Source organism: Lampris incognitus, chromosome 15, assembly GCF_029633865.1.
Source record: "Lampris incognitus isolate fLamInc1 chromosome 15, fLamInc1.hap2, whole genome shotgun sequence".
Classification (NCBI taxonomy): domain Eukaryota; kingdom Metazoa; phylum Chordata; class Actinopteri; order Lampriformes; family Lampridae; genus Lampris; species Lampris incognitus.
Genome location: NC_079225.1, coordinates 25,816,884 through 25,844,571, shown reverse-complemented (window position 1 = coordinate 25,844,571; position 27,688 = coordinate 25,816,884). Strand labels below are relative to the sequence as shown.

Sequence of the window (27,688 nt, the reverse complement as noted above, 5' to 3'; positions counted from 1 at the left end):
CCAAGTGAAGAGGAGGGGCACACGCCAATGACGTCACCAGCAAGCCGCTCCCCCACTTCTACATCGGTTCCCTCGCCCCGCTTAGTGTTTGAGAGCCGCAAACGGAGCACCATCAGGGGGATTCAGCCATCTAACCCTACCCCCCACAGCAACCATGGCGGCCCCGTTGGCTCACTTTGACGAGGACTGGCAGGATTTTAACGAGTTTAAGCCGTCCTCCGAGGTGCCGAACCAGCTGGACCGCCTGAACTTCAATGCGGCCGACGCGTCGTCGGGCCTGGACGATTTGTCCGACTTGGACAACAGCTTCTCCGGGGAGATCTGCAGCTTCAAGTCCATGGAGGACCTGGTTCACGACTTCGACGAAAAACTGACGGTTTGCTTCCGCAACTATAACACCAAAACGGAAAACATAGCTCCTGTCAAACCGATCACGGAGGATAATTTCCTTAAAGACGACGAGTAAGTGTATTTTTGACGAGTTATCGTTAATTTTTAATCTTAGCTAGCTAACTAATTTAGCCACAGCTGCTAAGCAGTCACCAGTCAGTTAGCTAAACGTTACCTACATTTAGCTTAGCTTCAATCAGTGTTGCGCAAATAGGCACAACACTGGCTTCTGGGGCAGGTATGATAAACAGGACTGAAGCTCCGAGAGTCCGAACCAGAATAGTCTTCTTTTTTTCTTTGTTGTTGTAGTGTTGAAGTGACGATACCCTGCATAAATTCAATAGAAAACACAGACCTTTGCATGAGAAAATGTGCACGAGAAATAATGAACGTAAGTGATGTCTCCTTAAAACTGTGGAAAATATCAGTGTTGTTTGAGTCCAGCTATTCGGTGTAACGTTATGTGATGAGTTTTATACGTGGTGTTTGTGGGCTTCTAAAATGTGAAGAATATCCATGCCACGTAAGGCTTCCTAGTCCACTTGCTCCCGTGTAACTTTTGGCTTATTTCTGCGTATGCGCACACGCTCAGATCTTCGTTTAGGAAAAATATTTGGCCAAGATGATTCTGCTAAGCTGGTGTTGAGTGAGATGTCAGTCATTAAACCACCGGGGACCCATACAGGGATATTTGGATTGTATCTGAAGGACAGGCGAGCCCTGTTTACCCTGGGTGTGCCTGTGCGATGTAAACATGGCATCTGAGACATAAAAAAAGCATTAGGTGCCATGCTGTGTCTCCTTAATTGGTATCAGTTTAATTAATAGGTTGATTATGTTGTTTGAAAGGTAATATTGTCAACATTATTACTCTTCAGTTGTTGTTGGTTCACTTTGCCAAACTGTATAGCATATGAAATCGTGACAACAGAGGTGTGCATGCCGTATCCTCCATTCAGCTTGCCATTTAAAACTGGATACATGTAAACTTGCTTGCAGGATTTGGACTGGTCCCCAAAAGATGTAACAGTGATTCTGTGACAGCTCATCCCATACGTAAAACCTTGCTATGACCGTGCCATGCTGTGTCTCCTTAATTGGTATCAGTTTAATTAATAGGTTGATTATGTTGTTTGAAAGGTAATATTGTCAACATTATTACTCTTCAGTTGTTGTTGGTTCACTTTGCCAAACTGTATAGCATATGAAATCGTGACAACAGAGGTGTGCATGCCGTATCCTCCATTCAGCTTGCCATTTAAAACTGGATACATGTAAACTTGCTTGCAGGATTTGGACTGGTCCCCAAAAGATGTAACAGTGATTCTGTGACAGCTCATCCCATACGTAAAACCTTGCTATGACCAATAAGTAAAAATCCACAACCACATACATGGGCTCAAAACAAGAAAAACATTGGTGACAGTAATGCTCAGTGATGAGGTGAACTTAATAGTTCCCTATAGTTCCTGTTGAGTGAAATAGATGGTGAATTGTCAGAAGAGGAAGAAAGTATGCACGGTCATTATTAGTGAAGAAAGAGACAGTTGAATAATTGGAAAGAAGCCTGAGCTAGGCTGGAGGAGCAGGGCACAGTGAGAGTCTTTTCTGGACGACTGCGCTTTTGCCAGACGTGTCCAGGCTTTTAACGAGTTCTCTATCCACCAAGCACATTGCTGGGTTGAACTACTGCGATGATGAGTGGAAGTTGTGTGTGTGTGTGTGTGTGTGTGTGTGTGTGTGTGTGTGTGTGTGTGTGTGTGTGTAAAAAGAATAGAAGAAAGAGCTTTGTGTTTGTGTGTAGGCATGTGTCTTGTGTGCAGGAATGGGAGGAAATGCAAAGGAATGGGCATGTCAATTTGCATGCACATAAATAAAATAAGAAATAATAATAATAAGAAGAAATTTGTTCCTATGAAACAAAACCAACCTATTATTTTTATTTGCAAATGTGCTCGGATAGGCTCAGAGGTGTGTGTTTGTGTTTGCATGCACTCACAAGCTGGAGATGCAGACTCATAGCCACAGCGACAAAAAGTTTTTCTGTTCCAGGCTTCCCCTTATTTATAGCATATCCCCACAACGGGTGCAAACACCTCAGGGAGAAACATAGAAATTATGTAAACGTGTGTGTGTGTGTGTGTGTGTGTGTGTGTGTGTGATGATGCAGAGTTATTGTGACACATGGGTTCACAGCATTCCTTGCAGCAAGGGTCAGGATTAGAAACACATACACGTACTCTCAACTGCACATGCCATTTGATAGTCTCCAAAGAGTACATTTTCTGGTTTGTTTTCATGAGAAAATGGCACACCGTTTCATAAAAAGTTCCACATTCAATCAATAACATCAGATTATCACTTTTAAAAGAAGAACAGCTACAAATGACTTTTAGATGACAATTTTAATGCAGCGCAGTTGTACACATTTGATAAACCCATTAGCAGTCTGTCAAAACACATTTTAATACACTCGGTAAAATATGTCAGCAGTATATGAACACACAATTTTGTTTGTTTTCAGTTTACAGGATCACATTAATTTTTTTAAATACTATAAGATTTCATGCCCGAACAAAGCTTTAGGAGCTTAAGGGTAGACTATCGTTTCTCAATCCGGTCCTCGGTACCACCAGCATTGCTGTTTTTTTATTCTGCCGGGTAGTTAATTAACACTCACCTGTTGCGCCAAATCTGAAATCTCCCAAACTGAAGGTTGGAATAAAGATGGTTTATCGGGGAAAAGAATTGCTCCTCACTATCTCTCTATTATCCAAAGGAGTTTAATCAAGTGCAACTGGACTTGGTATATATCCGTGAAGACGTTTCACCTCTCATCCAAGAGGCTTCCTCGTTCGTGCCTTTCTGACTAGACCAAGCTAGTCTTCACGGATATAGTCAGAAAGGCACGAACTGAGGAAGCCTCTTGGATGAGAGGCGAAACGTCTTCACGGATATATACCAAGTCCAGTTGCACTTGATTCAACTCCTTTGGATAATCATGACCTGGATGAATGAGAACATTCACAGACATATCTCTCTATTGTTCGTCATTTACGAGTGTCCTCCAACACTTGTAAGTACGAACAGCATCTCAAATGAATGGATGAGAATGAGGGCTGAGACATGGCTAAATGGCTAAAATGTACTTTATGTGACTACAACCTTTTAAACCTTTCTTTTTTCTCATAGGTTCTGGAAGGTGCTATGTTCAAATACTCAAGCTCCATTAAGGCCACTTGAGTCTTGTCCTCGTAAAGTTTTGTTTTTAGTTGCCTGCCTCCATAGCCGTGAGGCTAAACAATGCTGATTGGCTGTGTTGGTTGAACATGACGCAGTCAAAATCAACATTGCGGGACGTCCGGGTGGCGTGGCGGTCTATTCCGTTACCTACCAACACGGGGATCGCCAGTTCAAATCCCCGCGTTACCTCCGGCATGGTCAAGCGTCCCTACTGACACAACTGGCCATGTCTGCGGGTGGGAAGCTGGATGTGGGTATGCGTCCTGGTCACTGCACTAGCACCTCCTCTGGTCGGTCAGGGTGCCTGTTCGGGGGGGAGGGGGAACTGGGGGGCGTAGCATGATCCTTCCACACGCTACGTCCCCTTGGCGAAACGCCTCACTGTCAGGTGAAAAGAAGCAGCTGGTGACTCCCACATATATCAGAGGGGACATCTGGTAGTCTGCAGCCCTCCCCGGATCTGCAGAGGGGGTGGAGCGATGATCAGCACAGCTCTGAGGAGTGGGGTAATTGGCCGGATACAACTGAGGAGAAAAAGGGGGGATCATCCAAAAAAACAACATTTCAACATGTATGATACGATATCACTTGTAGAATTAGAGACTGGTAGGATAATAATCCAAACTAAGAAAAGGTGTACATTTTCACCTGGGGCTTTCTGTTGTGTTTGAATTCAGATCACAACATAACAGATTTTGTTGGGCTGTCAAATTTTTTAAACAAAAGTTGATGGGTAACGTTTTTTTTCAGGAAGCACAATTAGCATATTTATGCAATTCCCATGAATTTGTTGTTTGTATTTAATTGCTCAAGTAGATAAACATTGTGCCTTTTTAAAATTGCGATGGTTTCTGATTTTGTGAAATTTACCAAAGTGGTCTACCTTTCATTCATGCTAAAGTACCTTTTGCTGGAATAACTGGAACAACAGTTCAATGTAATTAACTAACCAGCAGTACTGGTGGTACTGAGGACCAGATTGAGAACCACTGGACTTGGTTAATTTCATGCTCTTCTTGGATCTTTTTTTGCTCTTTTGTTCTGTTAAGCATCCTTGGCTGATGTCACGGCGCGATACAAATAAAACTTATCACATTTATAAAAAGCAAAATGGCCCAGAATATTTTACAGGGCAGAAAGAGGAGTATTTCGTCACTGTGAAATCTTTGATGAATGAATGATTAGATAATATGAGAAGTGGCTGGTTGAGATGGTGTTGCATTCCTCCATTCTGTCAGTGGGCTGTAGTGAAACGTAGCGGGGACAAAGTGAACTGGTGAGGGGGTGGTCAGGGAACAGAGAACACAACTACATATTACCCAATTTCCCCTCAGGGATGAATAAAGTACTCTGATTCTGAACTCTGCAACATTATGCTACATCACATAGATAACAGTTCACTTCTGTCTTGTCTGTCTTCCCATCCCCCATGTTCTCTCTCCCTTGTCGACAGCTGTTTTCCATCGTACTCTGCTTTTTTCCGAAACCTGTTTTCACGCCATTGGGTCACTGCTTCTTTCTGTCTGTTTTAAGGGTGTGGAATGCTCTGACAGATAACTATGGCAATGTGATGCCTGTGGACTGGAAGACATCGCATACTCGCTCTCTGCACCTGCCCATCCTCAACCTACGAGATAATGAGGTACCACACAGACGTATAAAGGAACTGTTTTGAAGCCAAAAACCAGTATTCACAATGATTGTCAGGCCTTGTTGTATATTCACACTTGGCTCTGCATCAGCCTCATACACATCTCTCACCAGCGTGCAAGATATCATGTACACGGACTTTAATGTTCCAGACACACTTGGTGTTGAAAGAGAGTGACTCACCCAAACCACAAATTTTTGCTCAATTTTCTGTAGTTTTTTTAGGTAACCTTCCTGAGCATGTGACAAATCTGCCATTTTGAAATTTAACTTTTGTGCCATCAGTCTGGTCAGGCACCTGTTAAATATCTCATCCACATTCTCTGTCGCAATCCTTACCTCCCTTCCCCTACTCCCCCAATCCCCTGATGAACAGAAGTTGGACAATCAGTCACTGGACCTGTCAGATGATGAGGACCTGAGAGAGCAGATGGATATGCACTCCATCATCGTCTCCTGTATCAATGATGAGCCACTCTTTACTGCGGAACAGGTGACACACACACACCGAACAACAAGCCTGTCTAAGCATAAACCAGTGGTGATTCCATATGTGATGGGAGTGTCAGAACAGTTGCGATGCATATTTTCCAAACTCTGCATCTCAGTTGCTTTCAAACCCCAAAACATGCTGCGCCAGAAATTGGTCCACCCCACTATCGGGTCCCCTGGCACAAACGGAGTAATATAGTGTACGCTGTTAAGTGCCAGGAGGCTTGGTGTGACTTGTGCATCGGGGAAACCAAACAGACTCTGGCCAAGAGGATGGCACAACACAGAAGTGCTAACGTTGTCAGGCTAGGGCTCCGCAGTCTATACCCATCTAAAGGCCAGTGGCCACTCTTGCAAGCATGAAGTTGTGCACATTTTTGATAGGGAGGAACGCTGGTTTGAACGAGGAGTCAAAGAGGCCATCTATGTGAAGAGGGAATGACCATCCCTGACTGGGGGGGGGGGGCTAAGAGTACATCTGTGGGCATCTTACAATGCTATGATTGCAACTATTCCCCAATCCTCTGTGAATAGTACACGTAGCCATTGTAACTGTAGTTAGTGGTCACGGCAATTTGCATATGAAATTGATCGTTGGTTTAGTTGTTATGCAACAGTGCTGTTTATAAGGGTGGGGATACCTGCAGTCAGTTGAGCCTGAAGAAGTCACATATACCCCTTTTCCACTGCGTTGTACCGGCTCAACTTGACTCGACTCACAGAATGTCGTTTTCCATTACGGTAACAGTAGCCCCTCAGTGTAGCTGGTCTGCATTGATTTTGGTACCCGCTCCAGTTTTTTTGGAACCTCAACAAAGGTGGTACCAGAAAAGTGGTAACAGTTAACAGAATGCCGGTACTTTCCAGTAATGGAAAACGAAAAAGTCGAGTGGAAAAGGGGCATTAGATGAGTGATGAAACATTTCTCCCAATAAATATGTCCAGATGAACTGATTCAACTTTCATTGATTTCCTTATCTGGATTATTGAGCATGCATCAAGCCAAATGTCAGTGTTTCCTTAACATCCTTAGTGGCTGCAGAAACTACACACTTCCCATTTATTATTTTTTATTTTGATGTGTTGTAAAGTGAAATAAAATCTTTTTTTCTATTCATATAGAAGTAATTCAATAGAATGTCTAAATGGAAAAGTAGTTAGATGTATTCCCCCTTTATATTAACAACTTGGATGGGCTACTTGCATTCAGTTTTCTTGATCACAGCACAGCACGATCACAGCACAATGTCCAGAGTGTTAAATTTAGTCTGCCCGTGTGAACTTATGATTGCGCAATAAACACCACTGACTTTGTCTCACAACTGAACAGCAGTCTTTTTTGTTTCATAAATGTATTAAATTTATTGTTTTTGTGAAAGGAAATAAAATCATATCTTTGCATTAAAATGTGTTGGTTTGTGGCAGGTGAATATTTTCTGGAGGCATTATATTTAACGGTAGTGGCCTATCCAAAGCTGAAAAAAGGCCCCCATGCTTACCAAAGACATGAACGCAGTAAAAATTCATTATCTATGTGGCCTTTTGTCACCTGTAAAAACCACCCTTAAACTTCAGCACTTACTGGAACTGATTCTGAAATGAACCTAGGAGCCAAACTGGTTTTCATCGTCACTTCCCACATCTACAACTCACACACACGTTATCATATAAAAAACATTCAAGGTCACATTTAGAATTGTACCAAGGAAAAATAGGAATTGAAATTATAAAAATAAACATGTATTGGCAGAAGCAACATAAGAGCATCGACTCAGGAAGCTCAGATTGTAAGAAAACAGAACAGCATAAAATTATCCAATTAGTCTTTTAGATCCAGATTGTACTAGAGAAATAAGGTAGTGTCAGCTCTAAAATGGGAAAATAGACCAGTTAATCCAAATTAATATATACATTTGGTGTTGGCATGAACTTGCAATTTATTTAAGCTGATCTTTGTATGTGTGTTTGTGTGTGCACATATCTCAGGTGATTGAGGAGATAGAGGAAATGATGCAGGAGTCTCCAGACACAGAAGAAGATGAGAGTCCCTCCCAGTCAGACCTGTCCATGCTGTCTCAGGACCTCTATGCACTCAAACGCTCTGGCTCCAACACCAGCTACGAGAACCGTAAGGGCTGCTATGTGATACTACATACATATGTATGCAACCATCTGTTGGTGAGATACAGGGCTGTAACTTTAAATTTGAATATCAGACGGGTGACAAAGGAAAAACCACTTTACTGAGGGATGGGGCACCATTCTTCCAAAAGATATTCCCTCATTTGGTGTTTTGATGGTGATGGAGGAGAGTGCTGTCAAACATATCAGTCAGGGAATGCAGGTGGCGTGGCGATCTATTCCATTGCCTACCAACACAGGGATCACCGGTTTGAATCCCTGTGTTACCTCCGGCTTGGTTGGGCATCCCTACAGACACAATTGGCCGTGTCTGCGGGTGGGAAGCCAGATGTGGCTATGTGCCTGGTCGCTGCACTAGCACCTCCTCTGGTCGGTCGGGGTGCCTGTTCAGGGGGGAGGAGAACTGGGGGGGGGGGGGGGGATAGCGTGATCCTCCCACGCGCTATGTCCTCTGGCGAAATGCCTCACCGTCAGGTGAAAAGAAGCGCTGGCAACTCCACATGTATTGGAGGAGGCATGTGGTAGTCTGCAGCTATCCCTGGATCGGCAGAGGGGGTGGAGCAGCGACCAGGATTGCTCGGAAGAGTGGGGTAATTGGCGAAGTACAATTAGGAGAAAAGGGGGGGGGGGCAAAATTTCGGTTGGTTCAAAATCTCCCATAGGGGTTCAGTTGGGTTGAGATCTGGTGACTGTGAAGGCCATATGATTTGCATCATTTTCATACTCATCAAACCACTTAGTGACCCATCTTGATGCATGCTTAATAATCCAGGTAAGAAAATCAAAGAAGGTTGAATCAGTTCATCTGAGTGATGAAACGTATCTGTCAAGTCAAGTCAGGTCATTTTATTTGTATAGCCCAATATCACTAATTACAAATTTGCCTCAAGGGGCTTTACTGCAACACACAATCCTGTCCTTAGAGTAGAACCTCGCATCGGATAGGAATAACTCCCTAAAAAAAAAAAACAACCTTTAACAGGGCCAAAAAATAAGAAGAAACCTCAGGGAGAGCAACAGAGGAGGGATCTCTCTCCCAAGACAGACAATGTTCTATGGATGTTGTGTTTACACAATTCACAGAATACAACAGAGGATAGCAGAATTATAATGGATTTATAAAATTTATGAAGACTATGATGAGCAGGATGCCAAGCAGTGTCCAGATGCCACTGGAACAGCCCAGGACCTGAGCCACACGACCACCATCACCATGTAGACCAAAAAAACAAAAACAAAAAACAAACACGTTGATAACACGTCTTAGTGAGAAGGATATAACGTTGAAACAGGATAACAAAATTATATAAATTTATAAGATATATATATATATAAAAAGAAAATGTGATGAGGGGGATGCCAAGCAGCGACCACCATCACCACAGAAATAAATAAATAAATGTGTTGATAAATGTTATATCCAGATGAACCGATTCGACTTTCTTTGTGCCCTGTGGATGTCATCCACATCATTGTCATCCTGGAGAAGACCACTCCCATCAGGATAGAAATGTTTCATCATAGGATAAAGGTGATCACACAGAATAACTTTGTATTGATTTGCAGTGACCCTTCCCTCTAAGAGGACAAGTGAATCAAAACCATGCCAGGAAAATGCCCCCCACAGCATAACAGAGCCCCCGGACACCTTCACTGTAGGGGTCAGGCATTCAGGTTTTTCCTTTAATTTGTCACCCGACTGTTACCGCTTTTCCACCAAGGCAGTTTGACGGCTGGTTCAGAGCTGGTGCCTAATCTCGAACCAGTTCTTGGCAGTTCGACAGCCAAAGAACCAGCTCTCGGCCAGGAAAACTGGTTTCAGAGCAGCACCAACTCTTTGCTGGGCTAGAAAAGAACTGCTTATGTCAGGGGCTGGGGTGGGATTATCATGACCAACAAGACCAAATGAAAGTTTGATAGGAGTCAAATGGTTTTATCAGCATACACTTTATTTGATCGACTTTGACGGGGTGAATTTTTTCTGCATTTGCCAATATTCTAAATCTACAGTTGATTTCTTGCCTCAAAAATTCTCAGAAGTGAATTTAATGATGAAATCGCATACGAAAATTGTAAAAAGTTCAAAACATATAGTATATCTTCCAATGAGTCCTTGCACTAAAATTTCCTGAAAGATTGATGTCTCTAGCAATGCCCTGGTCTAAAACAGAATTTGTGCCTATACAAAATGCAGTTGGCCCTATCAAACATGATGAAATACAACACATGATTGCTTTCCAACATATGCACAGTTATGCCTCAAGTAGCCTAAAAGCAAAACATTGATTGTTTTACTTTGGAGTTTTACACATTGTGAATTGCAAATGTATTTCAATTGTCCCGTTTCCCCCCATCCTGGATTATGAATGGGCAGTTGATTTCGGTGAACTTGGGTGGTTTGAGAAACGCCACTCGCTGTGTTTCAAGGCCAAATGTAAAGGAATACATTGGTGTGCTTTGCATCTGATTTTGTATAACGCAAGGGGAATGAAATGCAATAGCTAGGTAGATGTCATTCAAAGGTGTAGGTTGGATTTCAGAATGATATGAAAACCACATCTCATTCAGAGAAAATAGTTTATGGTGTTTGTATTTCAGTGTGTGTAAAAATTCATAGTAAAACAATCAACAATCATGCCCGTGTTTTGCTTTTACTTGTGGCATCATAACTGTGTATATAGTGGAAAACAGACACGTGATTGCATTGCATTGCAACATGCTTGATTTTGTCAAATGCGTTTTGTATGGACACAAATTCTGTTAGATACTGACAACCACTTCTCAAAACAAACACAAAAGCATGTTCGACAACTAGATATTGGCCGTTGAATCAGCCTGTATTTATTCTTGAAATTTGAGATTTTTTTGGCTCACAAATTTGGACCAGAATTTGAACTCCCCTAAATTTCTGTTCCACATATTGAGTAGGACTTATTTTTGTTTTGTTTAAGTGACAGCCCTATTACCGCCCACTTGTCAGGTATGTCATCAAAATCATTTAGTGAGGTGTAAATGGTCTATTGCACAATCCCCCATAGTGAACAGCAGTCCCACATACGCAGTACCCTTATATAATGTACAACAGACACAAATAGACGGTAATTACTGCTGCATGCATTGGCACTACATGTTATATAATCCCTGTGCATTTCTGGTTTTTATTCAATTGCTAATACCAGTGTAGTGTAGTGAGTCAGCGTGCGCACATTCTCAGCTACGGTTTAAATGACAGTTTTTGTCTCATATCCTCATACATCGTTTTACATTTTGTATAAAGTGTGGTATTATGCATACATTTTTATTCATTATCATCTTATCCATCTGGCATCATACCACCACCCTCCAACACATGCAAACACAAACAGAATACACACACAGAACACATACTCGTCACTTTCCATTTCCCTAATATATGTCCATGAATCATCCCAGGGCTGCACCAGCTGTCTGTGTCTGAGTTGACAGAGGCTCTGGAGGAGGTGGAGACAACCATCCGTCGCTACAGCGAGGAGTTGATCCAAGCTCTGGCCCTTCGTGATGAACTGGACTATGAAAAGGAGGTAGTTTTACCTTTGTGTGTGTGTGTGGGTTTTTTTTAAATTATTTTTTAGATCCAAGATTCTTTGTTACGTCTCATTATAAAAGTATAAGAGAGTAAAATTCTTGAGTTTTGGCTGCTCAACACTGCAGCAACAATAGTAACTGAACACCAACAAAACAGAACAAAAAAACAGCAACAATAATAGTGTGTGATGTATGTAGATGCTGTGTGTGTGTGTGTGTGTGTGTGTGTGTGTGTGTGTGTGTGTGTGTGTGTGTGTGTGTGTGTGTGTGTGTGTGTGTGTGTGTGTGTGTGTGTGTGTGTGTAGGCCCAGCCCTAATAAATGTGCACACGTGTGTGTAATTGTCTGCATATCTGTGCGTGTCTGTGCATGCCAAGCTACCTGTGTGTGTGTGTGTGTGTGTGTGTGTGTGTATGTGTGTGTGTGTGTGTGTGTGTATAAACCGACGATCCGCTGAAGACCACAGGTCAGTACCATCAGTCCGGCACCAGGCTTAGTGTCTTAATGTTCTTTGTTCAAAAGCCTGGTTGCTTGGTGGATAAAGCTGTTTAGGAGCCTACTGGTCCAGGCTTTGAGGCTGCAGTACTGCTTGCCTGATGGTAGCAGCTGGAACAGTCCGTAGTTGGGGTGGCTGAGGTCTTTGATAATCCTACGGGCTTTGCTGACACAATGTCTATTGTATATGTCCTGGATGGAGGGAAACTCGCATCCACTGATGTCCTGGGTCGTCCGCACAACCCTCTGCAGTGTTTTGCGGTTGTGGGCAATACAGTTCCCATGCCAGGCAGTGATGCATCCAGTAAGGATACTCTCAGTTGTGCCTCTGTAGAAGGCCCATTGAATCCTGGGCCCCATGCTGAACTTCTTCAGTCGCCTGAGGTGCAAGAGGCATTGCTGTGCCTTTCCCACCACATGACTGGTGTGTTCATCCCAAGTGACGTCCTCGGTAATGTGGAGACCAAGGAACTTGAAGCTCTTGACCCTCTCTACAGCAGTCCCATTGATGGTGATGGGGTCCAGCCTCCCCCCTCTCTTCCTGTTGTCCACAATCAGCTCCTTGGTTTTGTCAATGTTGAGAGTGGTTGACACCACTTTGTTAGATTGTTAACCTCTCTCCTGTATGCCATCTCATCATTGTTGGTGATCAGGCCCATCACCGTGGTGTCGTCAGCAAACTTTATCACCAAGTTGGAGCTGTGTGTGGCCACGCAGTCATGGGTGTACAGGGAGTAGAGGAGGGGACTCAGGACGCAGCCCTGGGGGGCTCCTGTGGTTTTTTTTTATTTCTGATTTTTCCCCTTTTCTCCCAATTTAGTGGCCAATCGCTCCCCATTTTAGTTCAAACACCCACCCTCGTACTGCATGCGTTCGCCAACTTCATCTCTCCGGCCGGCAGTCTTGAAGGAGACGCCTCACCCCTTTCGTGACAAAGTGAATCCAGGCCGAACCACTGCTTTTTCCGACACACCCAGAGACGCATTCATGTGATGAACACAAGCCGACTCTGCCCCCCTCCCGAAGACAGTGTTGCCAATTTTTGCTGCTTCATCGAATCCGGCCATAGTCGGATCTGACGAGACCGAGGCGTGAACCCCGGTCCCCAGTGGGCAACTGCATCGACACAAAGCCAATGCTTAGACCACTACACCACCACGGACCCTGGGGCTCCTGTGTTGAGGGTCAGAGAGGCAGAGGTGTTGGAGCCCAACCTCACCACCTGGCATTGCTCGACAGGAAGTTCAGGATCCAGTTGCACAGGCTGAGGCTGAGTCCTTAGTCCCTGAGCTTGGTGTAGAGTCTGGAGGGGACTATGGTGTTTAATGCTGAGCTGTAGTCTACAAACAGCATTCTCACATAGGAGTTCCTTTTCTCGAGGTGGGTGAGGGCAGTATGGAGTGTAGTGGCTATTGCGTCATCAGTGGGTCTATTTTGTCGGTAAGCAAATTGGTGGGGGTCAAGGGTGGGTGGTAACATGCTACAGATTAGTCCCTTAACAAGCCTCTCAAAGCATTTACTCACTATAACAGTGAGAGCAACAGGGCGCCAACCATTCAAGCATGTTACCTTGGTCTTCTTCAGCACTGGTACAATGACTGATGATTTAAAGCAGGTGATGGTTTAATGTTAATCTTTTGACAATCTCATTAGATTTCATAGATCTCTAATTTGAAGGTGTTTGAAGTTCAGTTATGACAGTGATGGCTTCAACCCTATTCATGTCATATCACACAGATTCATAAAAGTTTGTTGCTTTATCAAAAGACTAATTTCTGGACTAACTATGTGAAAACAGCAGTTTAGTGAACTAAGCTATATAGATAAAAATAAAAATAAAGGAACCAATAAAAATAACAAATAAAAACAATGGAATGGATGGATGTATTGGGGAAATCAATGGTAAATGAAAGACAAGAACATGGTTACAATATGGTTATACTGGCAACTTGCAGCCGAACTTTAGCATTATTACTCATAGTTACACTAAAACACTTAGTTACACTAATTACATTAAAACACTTTGAATGCAGGTTGTAAAATAAGAAACAGAGGAAATTACTTATCAGCTCTAATTCTTACACTTGAATGAAGTGTAATTGCCAATTGCAGGTTTACCCAGAATTGGAAAAGAATTTCAAATGAAAATGGACACATATGATTAAAAATAGCTCTGGTAAATGAAAAATGACAAGAGTTCTGTAACAAAACAGGTGAAGAACAGCTTCATCTCACTCCTGATCGACGTACAGAACCGACAGAAGGAGCACCGTGAGCTGCTGCGCAAGAAGAAGAAAATCCGCAGTACTACCACAGCAGGGGCCAATGGCCAAAGAACAACCAGCACACACATACCGGGCACGGTGAGTCATACTGGTGACATGGAGCGCACCACATAAACAAAGGCACAAATGCTGATGTAATGCACATTAATGCTAATGATGAAGGTGATTCTTGACCCACCAAAAAGCATATGTGCTTGACTTACACACTAGTGATGCACACACAGGTCAGGGTTTTTTAATGCCCACGCCCACCTGACCTGTTATGAAAGTCAATCCACACCACTCGGCCCACTAAAATATGAGGAAATAAATGAGAAATAAAATGTGTTGGGCGGCATGGTGGCGTGGTGGTTAGCACTGTCGCTTCACAGCAAGAAGGTCCTGGGGTTGTCCAACCTTGGGGGTCATCCCAGGTCATCCTCTGTGTAGAGTTTGCATGTTCTCTCCGTGTCTGCAGTGGGTTTTCTCCGGGTGCTTCGGTTTCCCCCACCATCAAAAAAGACATGCATGTTAGGGTTAGTACTCCTGTCTGTAACCCTGACAAAGGCAAGACGAACTGGAGTCGGTCCCTGGGTGCTGTACAGCGGCTGCCCACTGCTCCTAGCTACACAGCTAGGATGGGTTAAATGCAGAGCATAATTTCTCTACGGGGATCAATAGAGTATAAAAAAAAGTGTTCAAATTTAGCCTAGGTTATGGTAAAGTGTGTAGTGTTGCACTATTTCATTGACAGTAATGTAATGTAATGTTGAACGATTTTGGTATAATTTGACTTTGAACAGAGGTTACGCATTTGTATGTGATGATGCTCTTAGGCATATCAGACTTGTATGAGGTCGGAGAAAATCCTTGTTCCGACCCGGTTCCCATCTACTACTACTACTACTACTACTTCTCCCCTAACCTATTATTAAAGACACACGTTCTTTCTTTCATTCTTTCTCTCTCTCTCTCTCTCACTCACTCACTCACTCTCACTCACTCACTCAATCACTCACACATACACACACACACACACACACAAGCCTCTTCTTTCTGACCAAAAAGAGTTTTAGCGGCATAAACAAAAGCTACGGATACCACTTAGGGAAAAAAAATTGTAGGTAAAGCCTCAACACTCGAAAACACATGCATTTACCAAAACCACAATTGCATATTGATGAAGCTGCTTTCGTGTGTGTGTTAGACAGAAAGACAGGCAGGCAGAAGGTGGCGTAGTAAGGCACAGCCTAGCCTATTGCACGCAATGTTTCTGTACGTTATTGTAACTTACTCGGAACGATGCTTTGTCACTTATTGACCCGCCTGCCTGAACCCGTGATATTTTCTAGTAAGCTTACCCGAACCCGCCTGACCTGCGGGTTGTGGGTCGACCCACCCATCATTACTACATACATATAGTATTACTGCACATACTAATCGAACAGGTATGTCGCATGGCCTCAGTCTGGACAAATCAACTGCATGACTGCATGGGAAAGCTGCTTTAAGCCAAGTAGGAGTTGGATTTGTGCTTTCTTCAGCTGTTACCTTAATCTACAAGCTTCTTCTTTCCTTACCTCCCTTTTCTCTTTTTCCCTCCGCCCTCTTGATCCGTCTAGCTCCTCACTCTGGAGGGACTTTCAACTGTTATTCAAAATGGTCTCCGTCAAACATTCGGCAACACAGGAGGGGACAAACAGGTGCCCCCATCCTCTCTCTGCACTATTAATTTTTTCTTTTTTTACTTCACCATATTCTGTGCTATTTTTTTCCTGTCTTCACAATGTGTTTTTTGGTTTACTCATGCACGCTTGTTTCCTTCTCTAGCAACCGCTGGTGCTTGGTGTCGTGATTTGTTTTATTATTGGTTCAGTCTTACTTTGAGTTGATTTTTCTCCGCTCACTCATATTTTTTCTTGTAATTCCTTTGAATAACTTCACTTTCCTATTCCAACAAACCGTCTTTATTGTCCTAATGTTTTTCCTGTTTCACTGTTTTTTTTTTGTGCTGTTAATTAAACTTTTTGACTTGACCACTGTTTTGAGATGTGTAAAAACTTGATATATGCTGTCTTTATATGTCTTACCAACAAGCTTTACCTTTTGCTGCCTATCGTAAGCTAATTACTGACCATCAACAAACAACTAGAAGCCTGCACTTGGTTCCTTTGGTTCAGGGAATTCATCAGTGACCCCAAATGACTGTTATTTACCACCCTGTCAAGAATATTGGCCATGTTTATTTTAGATACTTGCCATTTAGGACTGACTTATACAACACTTTGAGATAACATGGAAAATACAAGGTAAATTTATTTCTTTTTATATTGTACACACGCTGTATTGATAACTTTTTTTTTTTTGGCATTAATATATGTTGGTATCCTAAATCCCCCCCCCCCACCCTACCTTCCCTATTCTTTGAATTGTTCTGAAATAATCATTAAAGACATGAACTTCTCTCTCTCTCTTTCTCTCTCTCTCTCTCATTCATTCTTAATCTCACTCTTATTCAGTATCTGACCACAGTAATTCCCTATGAGAAGAAAGCAGGTTCCCCATCAGTGGAAGACCTCCAGATCCTCACCAAGAGTAAGTAGTGGCCACTTTTGAACAGTAGACTATAATCCAGAGTCTGTATTTTTTTCGATCCTCTTCATTCATTCCCACTTTTATAAACAACCACTGCACACTTTTTCTTTTTTTTCTTTTTTCTTTTTTCTTTTTTTGCCTGAGCCATCTTGGCACTCTAACTATTTGTCGACTCTCTCTCTCTAGTCCTCCATGCCATGAGGGATGACAGTGAAAAGGTACCCAGCCTGCTAACAGACTACATTCTTAAAGGTAAACGCTCCACTTTTATCTGTATTTTAATGCTTCTCTGTCTTTACCATGTGACCCTGTCAAAACATTTTCTATGGTAGGGTCTTTTGTTGAGGTCACTTAGAGAATGACTAATATTGCTTAAGGTGAGACCCACACTCTGCCCTCTGCTGTTTGGAAGAGGTAGTGCAAGATGAATTGAGGAAAAGTTTCATTATCTTATTTTTGATTGACAATAATTTTTTGTCATTTTCATGGTATATCACAATAGTAATAAAAAGGGTAATGGAAGATATCAGGAAAAATAACACAACACTGATCATAGAAGCTTAAAAAAAATGCTTTTAGCCACCCTACCACTTTGACATGTACCTTCCTTGTCTCTCATCCGTGCTGCATTGTCCTCTCACTAGCTCTGGTATGAGAGCGGTGGAGACTGAGGTTTGTAAACCACTGACATATTGACAGACTTTTCACATTCAGCCTTCTAGTGTAGTTGTTCGTGAGCCCCATTAGAACACACTCTTACTCTCACCCTTCCTCTTTTTCTTAGTATGTCTTCCAATGTCACATTCTTACCTGAAGATGGCACCCTGTCTCTACGCTGTAGTGCATATTGTGCTGTGCAGTGCTTGCAATTACACGACACCTGTCCTAAACATGTGCACTCATATACATACCTTTCCTCTTACTGGCAAGCTTGTAGCAACAGCTATTCACCTGCAGCTAGTTTTTCTCTTTTCTTTTTGTCCACACCCTGTCTTTTTCTCCCTTTGGTAGTTGTTATTTCCTACTTGATGCCTCTTCTTTTTACGCCATAGTGTGTGTCTGGAGCATTGTTGATTAAACTGATGCTCTTTTTTAATTTCCAGTTCTTTGTCCCACATAAACTCCAAGGGTGGAGTCTCACAGTTCCAGATCCATCTGTTGGTACATCAGAATCATTTGGGGCTCTGGAACATCCTGCCTCCTCTTCAAATAGTGGATTTTAACAGTGTGGCATCTTTTTTCCCCTTTTGCCACCTTATTCCTAGTATTATTCACATTTTAACTCCAGATATTTTACCCATGGTCTATCTGTTTGCATTTGTAATCTCTCATCTTCTCAACACTTGAAGACTGTTTCGTCTTTTAAAAATTCTGTCTGCATGTTAACTGTGTTAGCCAGTAATCAGTATTACTCAGCAACTTATTTGCTGATCACCAGTAACTGTCAAAAGAGTGAGTGACAAGGAAAGGACCGTTTGAGTTTGTTTTGATACCACAGGCAGATCTTGAGCGGGCTCAGATAAGGCAGGAGAAATGCAGACCAATAGCGATTCTGTTTTGTGAATCTAATGCATTTGCACTGCTGCACTTCATGCCTGAGGAGAAAATAAATCCTGGCAGAGTCTCTTAATCTCATAGGGCCATGTCAGCATGTCAGTCGTGGCATCCAATGTGAGCAGCCCCCCCCCCCTTTTTTTTTCTTCTTCGAAATAGTAATTGATGGCATATGATGTCTGTGAAGATCAGAGCTCTGCCTCCTGAAGATGAACGTGAAAAACCTCTATTTTTAAAATGCAGAATTGTTGTTCCACCTGTCTTTGCATGCTGCTTTATACTTGATGGAGTTGCATTAGTATAATGTTAAAATTAGCTATTTTGTATACTACGGTGTGAAATTGCACATTGACAATTTTTTTTTCTAATTATGACCTTGAAAAAGGGAAAAAGATTTAAAACTGCTAGAAAGTAAGTAGCTGAAAGAACAAACATGTACAGCATAATATTTTTGAATAAAGAGTTGTTTTAGTGAGATTATGGACTGGGCGTTGTCAGTAGCTATGTTGTGACAACATATTGACATTGTTTGTAAAGGCTAGTCATTGACCTTTGTCCCTCAAGTAGCAACCTCACCCCTCAATGGGTTTTGCCATAACATCACTTTACAGATACCTCACTCGATGAATCTTTTCATTAATAGGAAGTGAAATAGTCTACAGTCCATATCATAATTAGATTATGTAGCTGGAGTTGTATAATGTTTTTTTTAACTCTGTATTTGATATCATAGCTTGTTGGATTTCTGTCATTGTCAGTCCCTTAATGTTGTACAGACTTTAGGGATTGTAGTGGTGTTTAAGCTTCTCAGTCATCTGGGCAGGCCCGCCCACAGAAATGGCTGGAACCCTGAAAAGGTTCAGTGAATCCCCCCCCCAAATCTGCTTTACCCATCACCACATGTGTGCACTCTCTATCTCCTACTAAACACATACTTGTAAACTAAGAGACTTACTCAGTAATGGGGGCTACATGGGCACCACACACACACACACACACACACACACCATAATAGAACTCTTAGACACACTTAAACACACTAAGGTCAACAAAGATCTTCTACACTTACACCACATATTTCTACGAAGAAAATGCAATTTCTTACTGTATGACTTCATCTTTGCCTCTTGTACAGCCATCTTCCTTGTCTTAATGGATGCAAAGTCCTTTATAATGTCATTAGCGTCTACCTGTTTTGGCAGTTCACACTCAATGGCAAGTATTGTCATTATCATTGTTTATATTTAGGATGAACATTATTGCTGGCCTCCGTGGGCCCCCCTAGCAACTGGGCCCCAGAAAGCCCCCCCCCATGGACGGCCCTGCATCTTAGCACACCCAGTAGTAGAAAATGTGCTTAGTGTTAGATCTAATTGCAGGGGATTTTGCTAGTAGTGCACAACTGTATCAAGGCTAATGAATTGTTATCATGAATGATAAAAAGTGTTTTCATGCTTATCATAGTCCAACTTTACACCTTTATATTGATAATCAAGGAAATTTTTTAACACAAATTAGTTTTTTAAATTGCAAATCTAATTATCTGAAAACCTGACAACTGTGCACCATCCTAAGGCAGCATATCCACCACGTTTTCAGTGAGTTCAGCACATAGCTTTCTGATCACTCTCAAATGAGCTACAAGCAAACAGCTGTGTCTCACTCTCAGATCAGGTCTAGTCTAACTCTCAGGTACACTTTACTGCCATAGTCATTGAAAATCCTTTTGAAGAATCCACCAGTTTTGGTACGGACATTCCTTAGCATTTCTTGGTAAGCGTTTCCAGGAACATTTAAGCTGCTAGATGTCACGGTGCTGTCATGAACTAATGACTTGATACTTCTGTGTTAAAAAACACTAGTTGGAAATTTCCCTGAAAAACATAAGGAACAGCCTTAAGTTACCTTGTAAGCACTTGACTAAGTCAGGGTGGCTTTATAGTTAATTTGTTGTTAAAAGATACTATAGTCAAAACTTGGCTGTTGTAAAATGGGACTAGCTTAGGTGAAAACATGAGTGTAAGTTGAAGATTGGTGCCCTAAGTCTTGGACCTAAAGTAGAAATGGTTTTAGTAGCACCTGAAAAGACCTCGTAAAGGGTTTTTGTAGCATCCGCTTGACATGGAAGCCAAGTTTGGATAATGTGGTTGCAGCTAAGTCAGCTGAACATAGTGTGTAGTGAGCATAGCATCTTGATAGAGATAAGATTAGTGATTAGTCTGTTGGAGTATTGATCATAATAACAAATACAGTTAGACATTGATTTGCAGTTTCATATCTGTTTTCCTCTCTTGGTTGACTACAATTTTGGTACAAATTCTAATTATGGCTCTTTTGCTTATGGCAAAAAGGAAATGGCAAAGAAGATGTAAGATAGGAGGATTATTAAAGATTGAATGGATGTGAGGAAAGTTTGCACAAAGGGTTTCTATTTGAGGGCTTTACAGTTGTTTTATTTGTAAAGGAAGACAGAAAAGCTTGTAGTTCTGTGTACCTAATTTATATGTAACTTATTTCTACTGTCGTCGGCGTCCAAAGCACTCGCCACCATATGCTGCATGCTCTTTAAATCTACAAACACTTCTCAGCGGCCGATATGATTTCATGCAGTAGTGTTAAGGATACACAAAAGGGACATGCACACAGCAATGAAATTCGGAGAGCCCCAAAACATGTTGACATTTCAAGTTTTGGAGAGGTTTGTGTTGTTGCTCAGAGCCAGGTGGACTCGGCAGCCTGATGAAGGCTGTTTGAGTGCTTGGGTACGCAAGATGCCAGAGGGCAAAGAGAAACGGCAGGAGGCCTGGTGGCACTGGCACATGTTTGCTTTGAGACAAGATCATCCCATGATGCATCGCTACAAATTTTAGTTTTAAATAAAATTCTCTGAAATTGGTACATAACACCACATTTGAACCCATCTCGGAACAAGTCTTGGGAAAGTGCCGCGGTGCAGTCTTGCAGATTTGTGAAGCCTCTTGTCTCAGGCCAACGCCACTTCCTTCCCATCTGATGATGTTGGAGGACATATCACAATACCACGCTTTAGAGATTTATATTTATACATTATACAACTAGCATTAAAAAGAGGCTGCCTTAGTAAAAGTCTGACATATTTTGTATATTATATAATCTGTTTTTAATGCAATGTAATTCTTCCCCATTTTGGATTTTCTATGTTTACTGTCCCATGTTGTGCGTACTGCAATGCATTAATTTATTAAGTAAATGTTTGTTTTTTAACCATACTATTGACTGTAGTGGTACATGTGTTATGTGCCCAAAATTGCATTGTGGCTCACTTCAAATAAATATTAAAACTGCTAGACGTGTTTTGGCTTGATGTGTGTATGTGTGCATGTACATGTCTTATTGTCTACGTACCAACATGTATGTAAATATCAGTAGAAATACTGATGCTATACCCCAAAATTGTATATAATATTTATTATACATACATACATGTTATGTATTTATCATACATTATGTATGATATACATGATTCACGGTGGTGACTTAAGTAACAGATGGATATAATGAGTTAAAACAAAATATTGGATATCAGAAGGACCTGCATTATGGACCCACTTATTACATTTGGATTCAGTCAGAAGTGTTTCAAACTTTCCCCAGAGTGGCAGATGGAAAGTGAAATACAGTTGGAGTTAGCGACCCAACACGTGTTTTAAGAGATCCTGGGAAATTAAAGGGTGACACGTCTCTCAAAATTAAGCAGAAACGGATATTTACAAGCTTTTTTTCCTTCACAGAGAAATGCTTCTCTCCAAACTGGGTGCTAGTGACTCATCCGCTTTAATCCACGGTTATAAAATGTATTTCGATATACCAAGCTGAAAAACACAAAAATACTCTGCCGCATCACATAATTTATCTTCTGAATCTATGCTTTTGAAGAAAATGATGAGCGGCTGTTGGAAAAAATTGGGCTCATAGGCAATTGCAGCTGACATGTCTCGGAAATGTATTTGGTGCGTGAGCTAGTAAATGCCTGTTTAAACTCCAGTGTTTCATAGTCAAAACCATTATCGGGTTCCTTTCATATTTCAGTTGTCACTGTTCAGACAGCAACCTCATCACTAGTCATTTTGCCATGCATCTCGGCCTCTCCGTCACCCCTTTTATTTCAGTCCTGAATGAAGCTGGTCGCGGGCGAAGAGAAAATACTGTCGCCTCTTGGTATCTCTTAATAGCTTCTAGTGACACTATGAATGGACCCAGCTGCAGATGAAACATGGTGTCTCTTTTGTTAGCAAGTTGCCTCGCTGCTAAAAGTGTTAAATGTCTGGGTGTCTGAGTAGCGTGGCGGTCTATTCCGTTGCCTACTAAGATGCAGATCGCCGGTTCGAATCCCTGTGTTACCTCCGGCTTGGTCAGGCGTCCCTACAGACACAATTGGCCATGTCTATAGGTGTGAGTATGTGTCCTGGTTGCTAAATTGCGCCTCCTCTGGTCGGTTGGGGTGCCTGTTTGGGGGAGGGGGGGACTGGGGGGAATAGCGTGATCCTCCCACACGCTACATCCCCCTGGTGAAACTCCTCACTGTCAGGTGAAAAGAAGCGGCTGGCAACTCCACATGTATCGGAGGAGGCATGTGGTAGTCTGCAGCCCTCCCCTGATCGGCAGAGGGGGTGGAGCAGCGACCAGGACAGCTCGGAAGAGTGGGGTAATTCGCCGGATACAATTGGGGAGAAAAGGGGGGGTGTCAAAGGTGACAGCCAGGTTGGGTCTAAAGGTCATCCGAGGGTCACAGGTTGGTGTCGGTGAACATGGTGTGCTCCTTCCTGACGGTGCTGAAGCCTTTGATGGTATCAACAAACTCCTCGTCTTCCATAAACTGTAAGAGGAGATTTTGTGAAAAATGGTGGATTTGTGAACTCAACGTTTACTCGATAGCTTGCACCGTAACAACACGGGCAAATATCAGAATATAGCTAGCGCCCTGTGCCAGACTTGCAGATGTTTTGACATTTTCAGAAATTAATAGCCATTAGTTCTTACTTCTTTTTTCTGTCCATATTAAAGTTAAAACAAAATGTGTTTTCATTTCAGGCCTCAAGGCAATAAAAGCTAGAGTTTAAAAGAATGTGTGGACTTCTGATATTTATGATATGTGTAGGCTTATGATATTGGCGTCTCTCACCATCCCGCTGTCATGGCCTTGGATGTGGGGGTTCCACACCTCGTCCTCCCCTGTCAGGGACTTCCTGTCCATCAGCTGACTGACACTGCGCCGCAGGGCATCCTGCGAACGAACCGGGACGGTGTTGCCGAGCGTGGACACGCTGAGGATCCCAAGGTCACCATCTTGCATGGCTTCGCATTTACTGTCAACCGCTTCCTAGTGAAGATTAAAGAGGCCTTTTCCATATAGTGATGTGAAGCTGAAATGCTGTGTGTGCGTGTGTGTGTATATACTTGTTTTTCTATCCTTGTGGGGTCCGAAAACTTCGGTAAGAGGGAAAATCTTATTTCCCTAAGCCCGTACCCTAAAATTAACCCAAACCTTTAACATAAGATGATCCAAAACACAACCAAAAATTTAACCTAACTTTACCCTTGACCCAAATTCTAATGCCTAACTCCCCAATTGAAACCCTTGCCCTAAACCTAACCCCTAGCCCAGGTTACCACGAGGTAGCTGGTCTGGACTATTATGATCCTTATGAGGACACTGGGTCCCTATGAGGATAGAAAAACAAGTACGTGTGTGTAAGTGTGAGAGAGCGCGAGAGCGAGTGCGTGTACATGAGCATGTGTGTTTGTGTGAGTCATATGGCTTTTACCTCTAGACGCAGGGTAAAACTCTTGAGAGTAACACTGTTGGAGAAACCTGTCGTATCAGGCACTGTGTCAAACTGCAAAACAGAGACCAGGTTGCGCTCAGCACTGATAAAGACTTCCACAAGAGGGCGCAATGCTCAGCCGTTACATTTCTTTTATCATTTACCAGGACACGAACGAGTACGTATGTTATGTTAAAGGTGTGTCGTAACCGAACTGAGGTGAAATTTACAAGTGACGCGATTTGCATGGTAGGGGAGCTACTCGCAGCAAAACTGCAAGCGTTGTGAAATGAGAGTTCGCTTGAGTTTAGAAATGTTCAACTCCAGCGAACATTTCGCCTGGCGAAAGCCAATCACCTTCAAGTAGGGCTAGAAGCCACGCCCCCTTTGCAGAAATCTTTTCAGTCAAGATGTCAAGTCAAGATGGATCATGTCTCTGGTTGATACTATGCCGCCGACGCTAGGGTCCGGTGGGACTTCCAAGCACAGCCACGGCACTGACTTGCTGGCAGTCTTGCTGCAGTCAAACCTGCTTGCTGTGACGTGGCACGAAATTTGCTTTTTCATTTTTCAGGGAAGCGAGCAAACCCATGCGAGGAAAGGGAAGCAAGATTTCGCTTCGCATTCGGTTAAAACACACAGTCAGAACTTTCCTATGGGTGCCACGGTAATTAATATTCACCACTTAAAATTACAGTTTACAGAAAATAGTGATCTAGGATAAAAGAAAAAAGTTTCCGTGGTAGCTGTATCTTTGAATTACAAACCATCACACAGAAATAAGCATGTAATATGAGTAAAATTTGAGCTTTTCTATATCTCGAAGTTTGCTTCCTTGTCATTGTAATGTGGTGTTGAATATAATCTACATCAAACACTATATGGGGATGAATTCAGAAATCACATTGTGCCAAACAAGTAGTTTGAATCCTTTGTGTAACAGAGATAAACAGTAATTACCTGTTAAACTTGAATATAAGGTGTATGAATGTCCCGCTGAGTAACAGAACCATAGTAAAGATAGCGCAACATTCAGTATTCAGCTTAGTTTAGTTATATCCATTTTACTCGTACATTACTCAGTTACTCTGTGTCATGAATGGCAAGTAACTCAAAGGGCTTCCAAAAGTGAAATGCAAGCGATGCACTGAGTTATTGTTATACTAAACCGTTAAAAATTAAAAGTAGATTTCAATATTCTGCATAATTTACTCCCCTGGTCTGGGGATTTGAAACACAAGGTGGCCACCAAGGGGACCTTTTCCGTACCAAATAGGCGTTACTGGGTGGGTAGACAGCAATGGGGCTCTTCTTCTGTGTTGGCAGGCTCACCAGCGGAGGTCTCTCCCTGGTGAATGGGGGTCTGCCAAGGGCCTTGTGCCGGGCAATGGGAGAAAGGTCAGGTTTTACAAGGTCAGGCTTAGTAAAAAGATCTCATGTGACGCTATCATACATTCAATATTTTTTGTGAGACACGATAGTGATATATTGTCTTTTTTAATTAAACAAATTCAAAAGCTTTGGTGTTGTCCGGCAAAGGAAGAAAAACATTTACAGTGACGACAACCTGTGACCCCGGAATGACCTTTGACAGAACAAGTAGATACCCCTCTGGTACCTTATGCAGAATGACCCCCAGAGCAATGGCCAGCAGCACCAGGGCCACGCCAGCCATCAGCACGATGAACCAAAGCTCTCGGTAAAAGAGTGGTGAGTCTCCCTGCCCTCCCTCCGCCCGCTCACCACCGCCCCCCCCTCCCCCGTCAGGAGGAGTGGAATTTGGTGGATCTGGATTGGAGGGGGGGGGGCATCGGTGAAGAAGCACATGCAGAGATAAAGAGAGACAAGGAAACACTTTACAATCATCTGAACAAAAAAGTGCCGATTTTTAGTAAAAACTAAACAATTCAAGAAAAATGCATGAACATCTTTTGATTTTTTTTGTGACCCTTCGATTTGTATTAGTTTTACACTAACTATGTTAAGTTTGAACTATTTATTTAGTCTGGAATGGTTTGGGTGCTGAAACGAGCTTATCTCCCTCTTCTAAACGTCTCTGCCTGGTGACTAATGATGTCTTTATCCGTCAAAAGCCCAATTTCCCACTTGTTGAGACTTGTATAGGGCTTATACTCGTGACAGAAAAGGGACAAGTCGGCACGTTGGGAGGAAGAAAGGCGATCACAAATGTGGAGGAGATAACGCCGTAATTGGAGACGTGGTTGCCGGCATGGCCTAGTTTCTAGTCTGCTGATAGCAGATTAGCAGTTACGCCAACCATATTTCCATGACCCGCTGCAGTCTGACGTATATTAACAGAGAGAGTATATCTCCAACACCTATCCAAATACAGTTCCAACAAGATACCAGCAATGCTCTTGGCACTGTTCATACGAATCTCTTTGTGTCCAGAATACATGAGGGGTAAATTTGGACTTCCAAAGTTTATGTTTTGACAGACAGGGCAAATGAGTCAAAGAGATTTAAGGCCTGCAAAACAGCAAAGAGAAAGAAACTGAGAGAAAGTGGCTTGACTTGACTTCAGTCAGAGACTCACCAGTGGTGGGGTCCGTGGTTGGGCCTGAAGCAGGGCTGTTGGCGCCCCCTTGCTGCACGATACATCGATCAGAGGTGCAAGGACCCACCAGCAGTCTGGGATCACACCTGTTGGCCCATCAATATTTTACACTTCCACTGGCCGCCGACCTTTCTGCAATATAACAGAGATGAGTTGGGACCTTCGAACAAATTTTGAACTTCAGCAGTGGAAAGTTGGGATTCCCGGTGCTAAAGCCTGGCCTTCATGTTGTCCCAGTCACCTCGTGATGTAATCCGGACTCAGGGGGTTTCCCCAGAGAGGATGATGGAGAAGGAGAGCGGAGACAGCATTGAGCAAAGTGCATGTGTGTTCTACCCAACCTGTTCAGCCTCCCATCAGCCCTTGCTCCCTTCCTGCAGTGTCATGGCAACAGCTAGGTGTGTCAGGTTTCAGTTTACCTGAGGAGGCATGGTACTAGCCATATTATTGCTCTAATGCTAAGGGTCACAGTGCGTGCGCATATGTGTGTGTGTGTGTGCGTGCATGTGTGCGTGCATGTGTGTGTGAGTCAGCAACCCAACTGAAAGCTTGCTCCCGTAAATAAGCGGTGCATACAATATGTTCCATCAAGTTACTCTCGAGTCATCTTGGCGCTGGAGGATCACCATCATTCCAAATGTGTTTTAAAAGGAGATAGTGTTTTGAAGTTATTAAACTTCACTGGAGTTAATGACATCAAAGGGGGACCATCATCAGAAGAGACCATGTGAGACCATCACCAGAAATACCCACTTCCTGTGAAGGAAGTTATGCTGTGCATCACCCTGTTTAACCACACAGTGGCACTACGAAGCAGCATGACGGCAGGACTTGTCAAGTCAAGTCTAATGAGCAGCACTGATGGAGGAAATGGACAATAATTCATCAACACCACAGGCTTCAGTCCCAGCTCTTATA

At 42.7% G+C, this 27,688-nt stretch overlaps 1 protein-coding gene across 1 annotated transcript; it reads left to right on the top strand.

The window, feature by feature from the left end:
• Positions 1-102: 102 nt before the first annotated feature.
• fez2b (fasciculation and elongation protein zeta 2b) lies at positions 103-21,712 on the top strand. Its single transcript, XM_056294376.1, has 9 exons — positions 103-462; positions 5,167-5,275; positions 5,660-5,776; positions 7,762-7,903; positions 11,350-11,477; positions 14,189-14,338; positions 16,759-16,834; positions 17,021-17,086; positions 17,938-21,712. Exons 1-9 carry the CDS (start codon positions 155-157, stop codon positions 17,952-17,954), a joined length of 1,113 nt encoding a protein of 370 aa, XP_056150351.1. The 5' UTR covers positions 103-154; the 3' UTR covers positions 17,955-21,712.
• Positions 21,713-27,688: the final 5,976 nt, after the last annotated feature.

What these genes read in the sequence shown, in the direction of transcription:
- fez2b (XM_056294376.1), top strand. Translation starts at nt 155, where the DNA reads ATGGCGGCCCCGTTGGCTCACTTTGACGAGGACTGGCAGGATTTTAAC. An exon ending in AATTTCCTTAAAGACGACGA is followed by an intron (nt 463 to 5,166) that starts GTAAGTGTATTT and finishes GTCTGTTTTAAG; the next exon opens with GGTGTGGAATGCTCTGACAG. An exon ending in TCAACCTACGAGATAATGAG is followed by an intron (nt 5,276 to 5,659) that starts GTACCACACAGA and finishes CCTGATGAACAG; the next exon opens with AAGTTGGACAATCAGTCACT.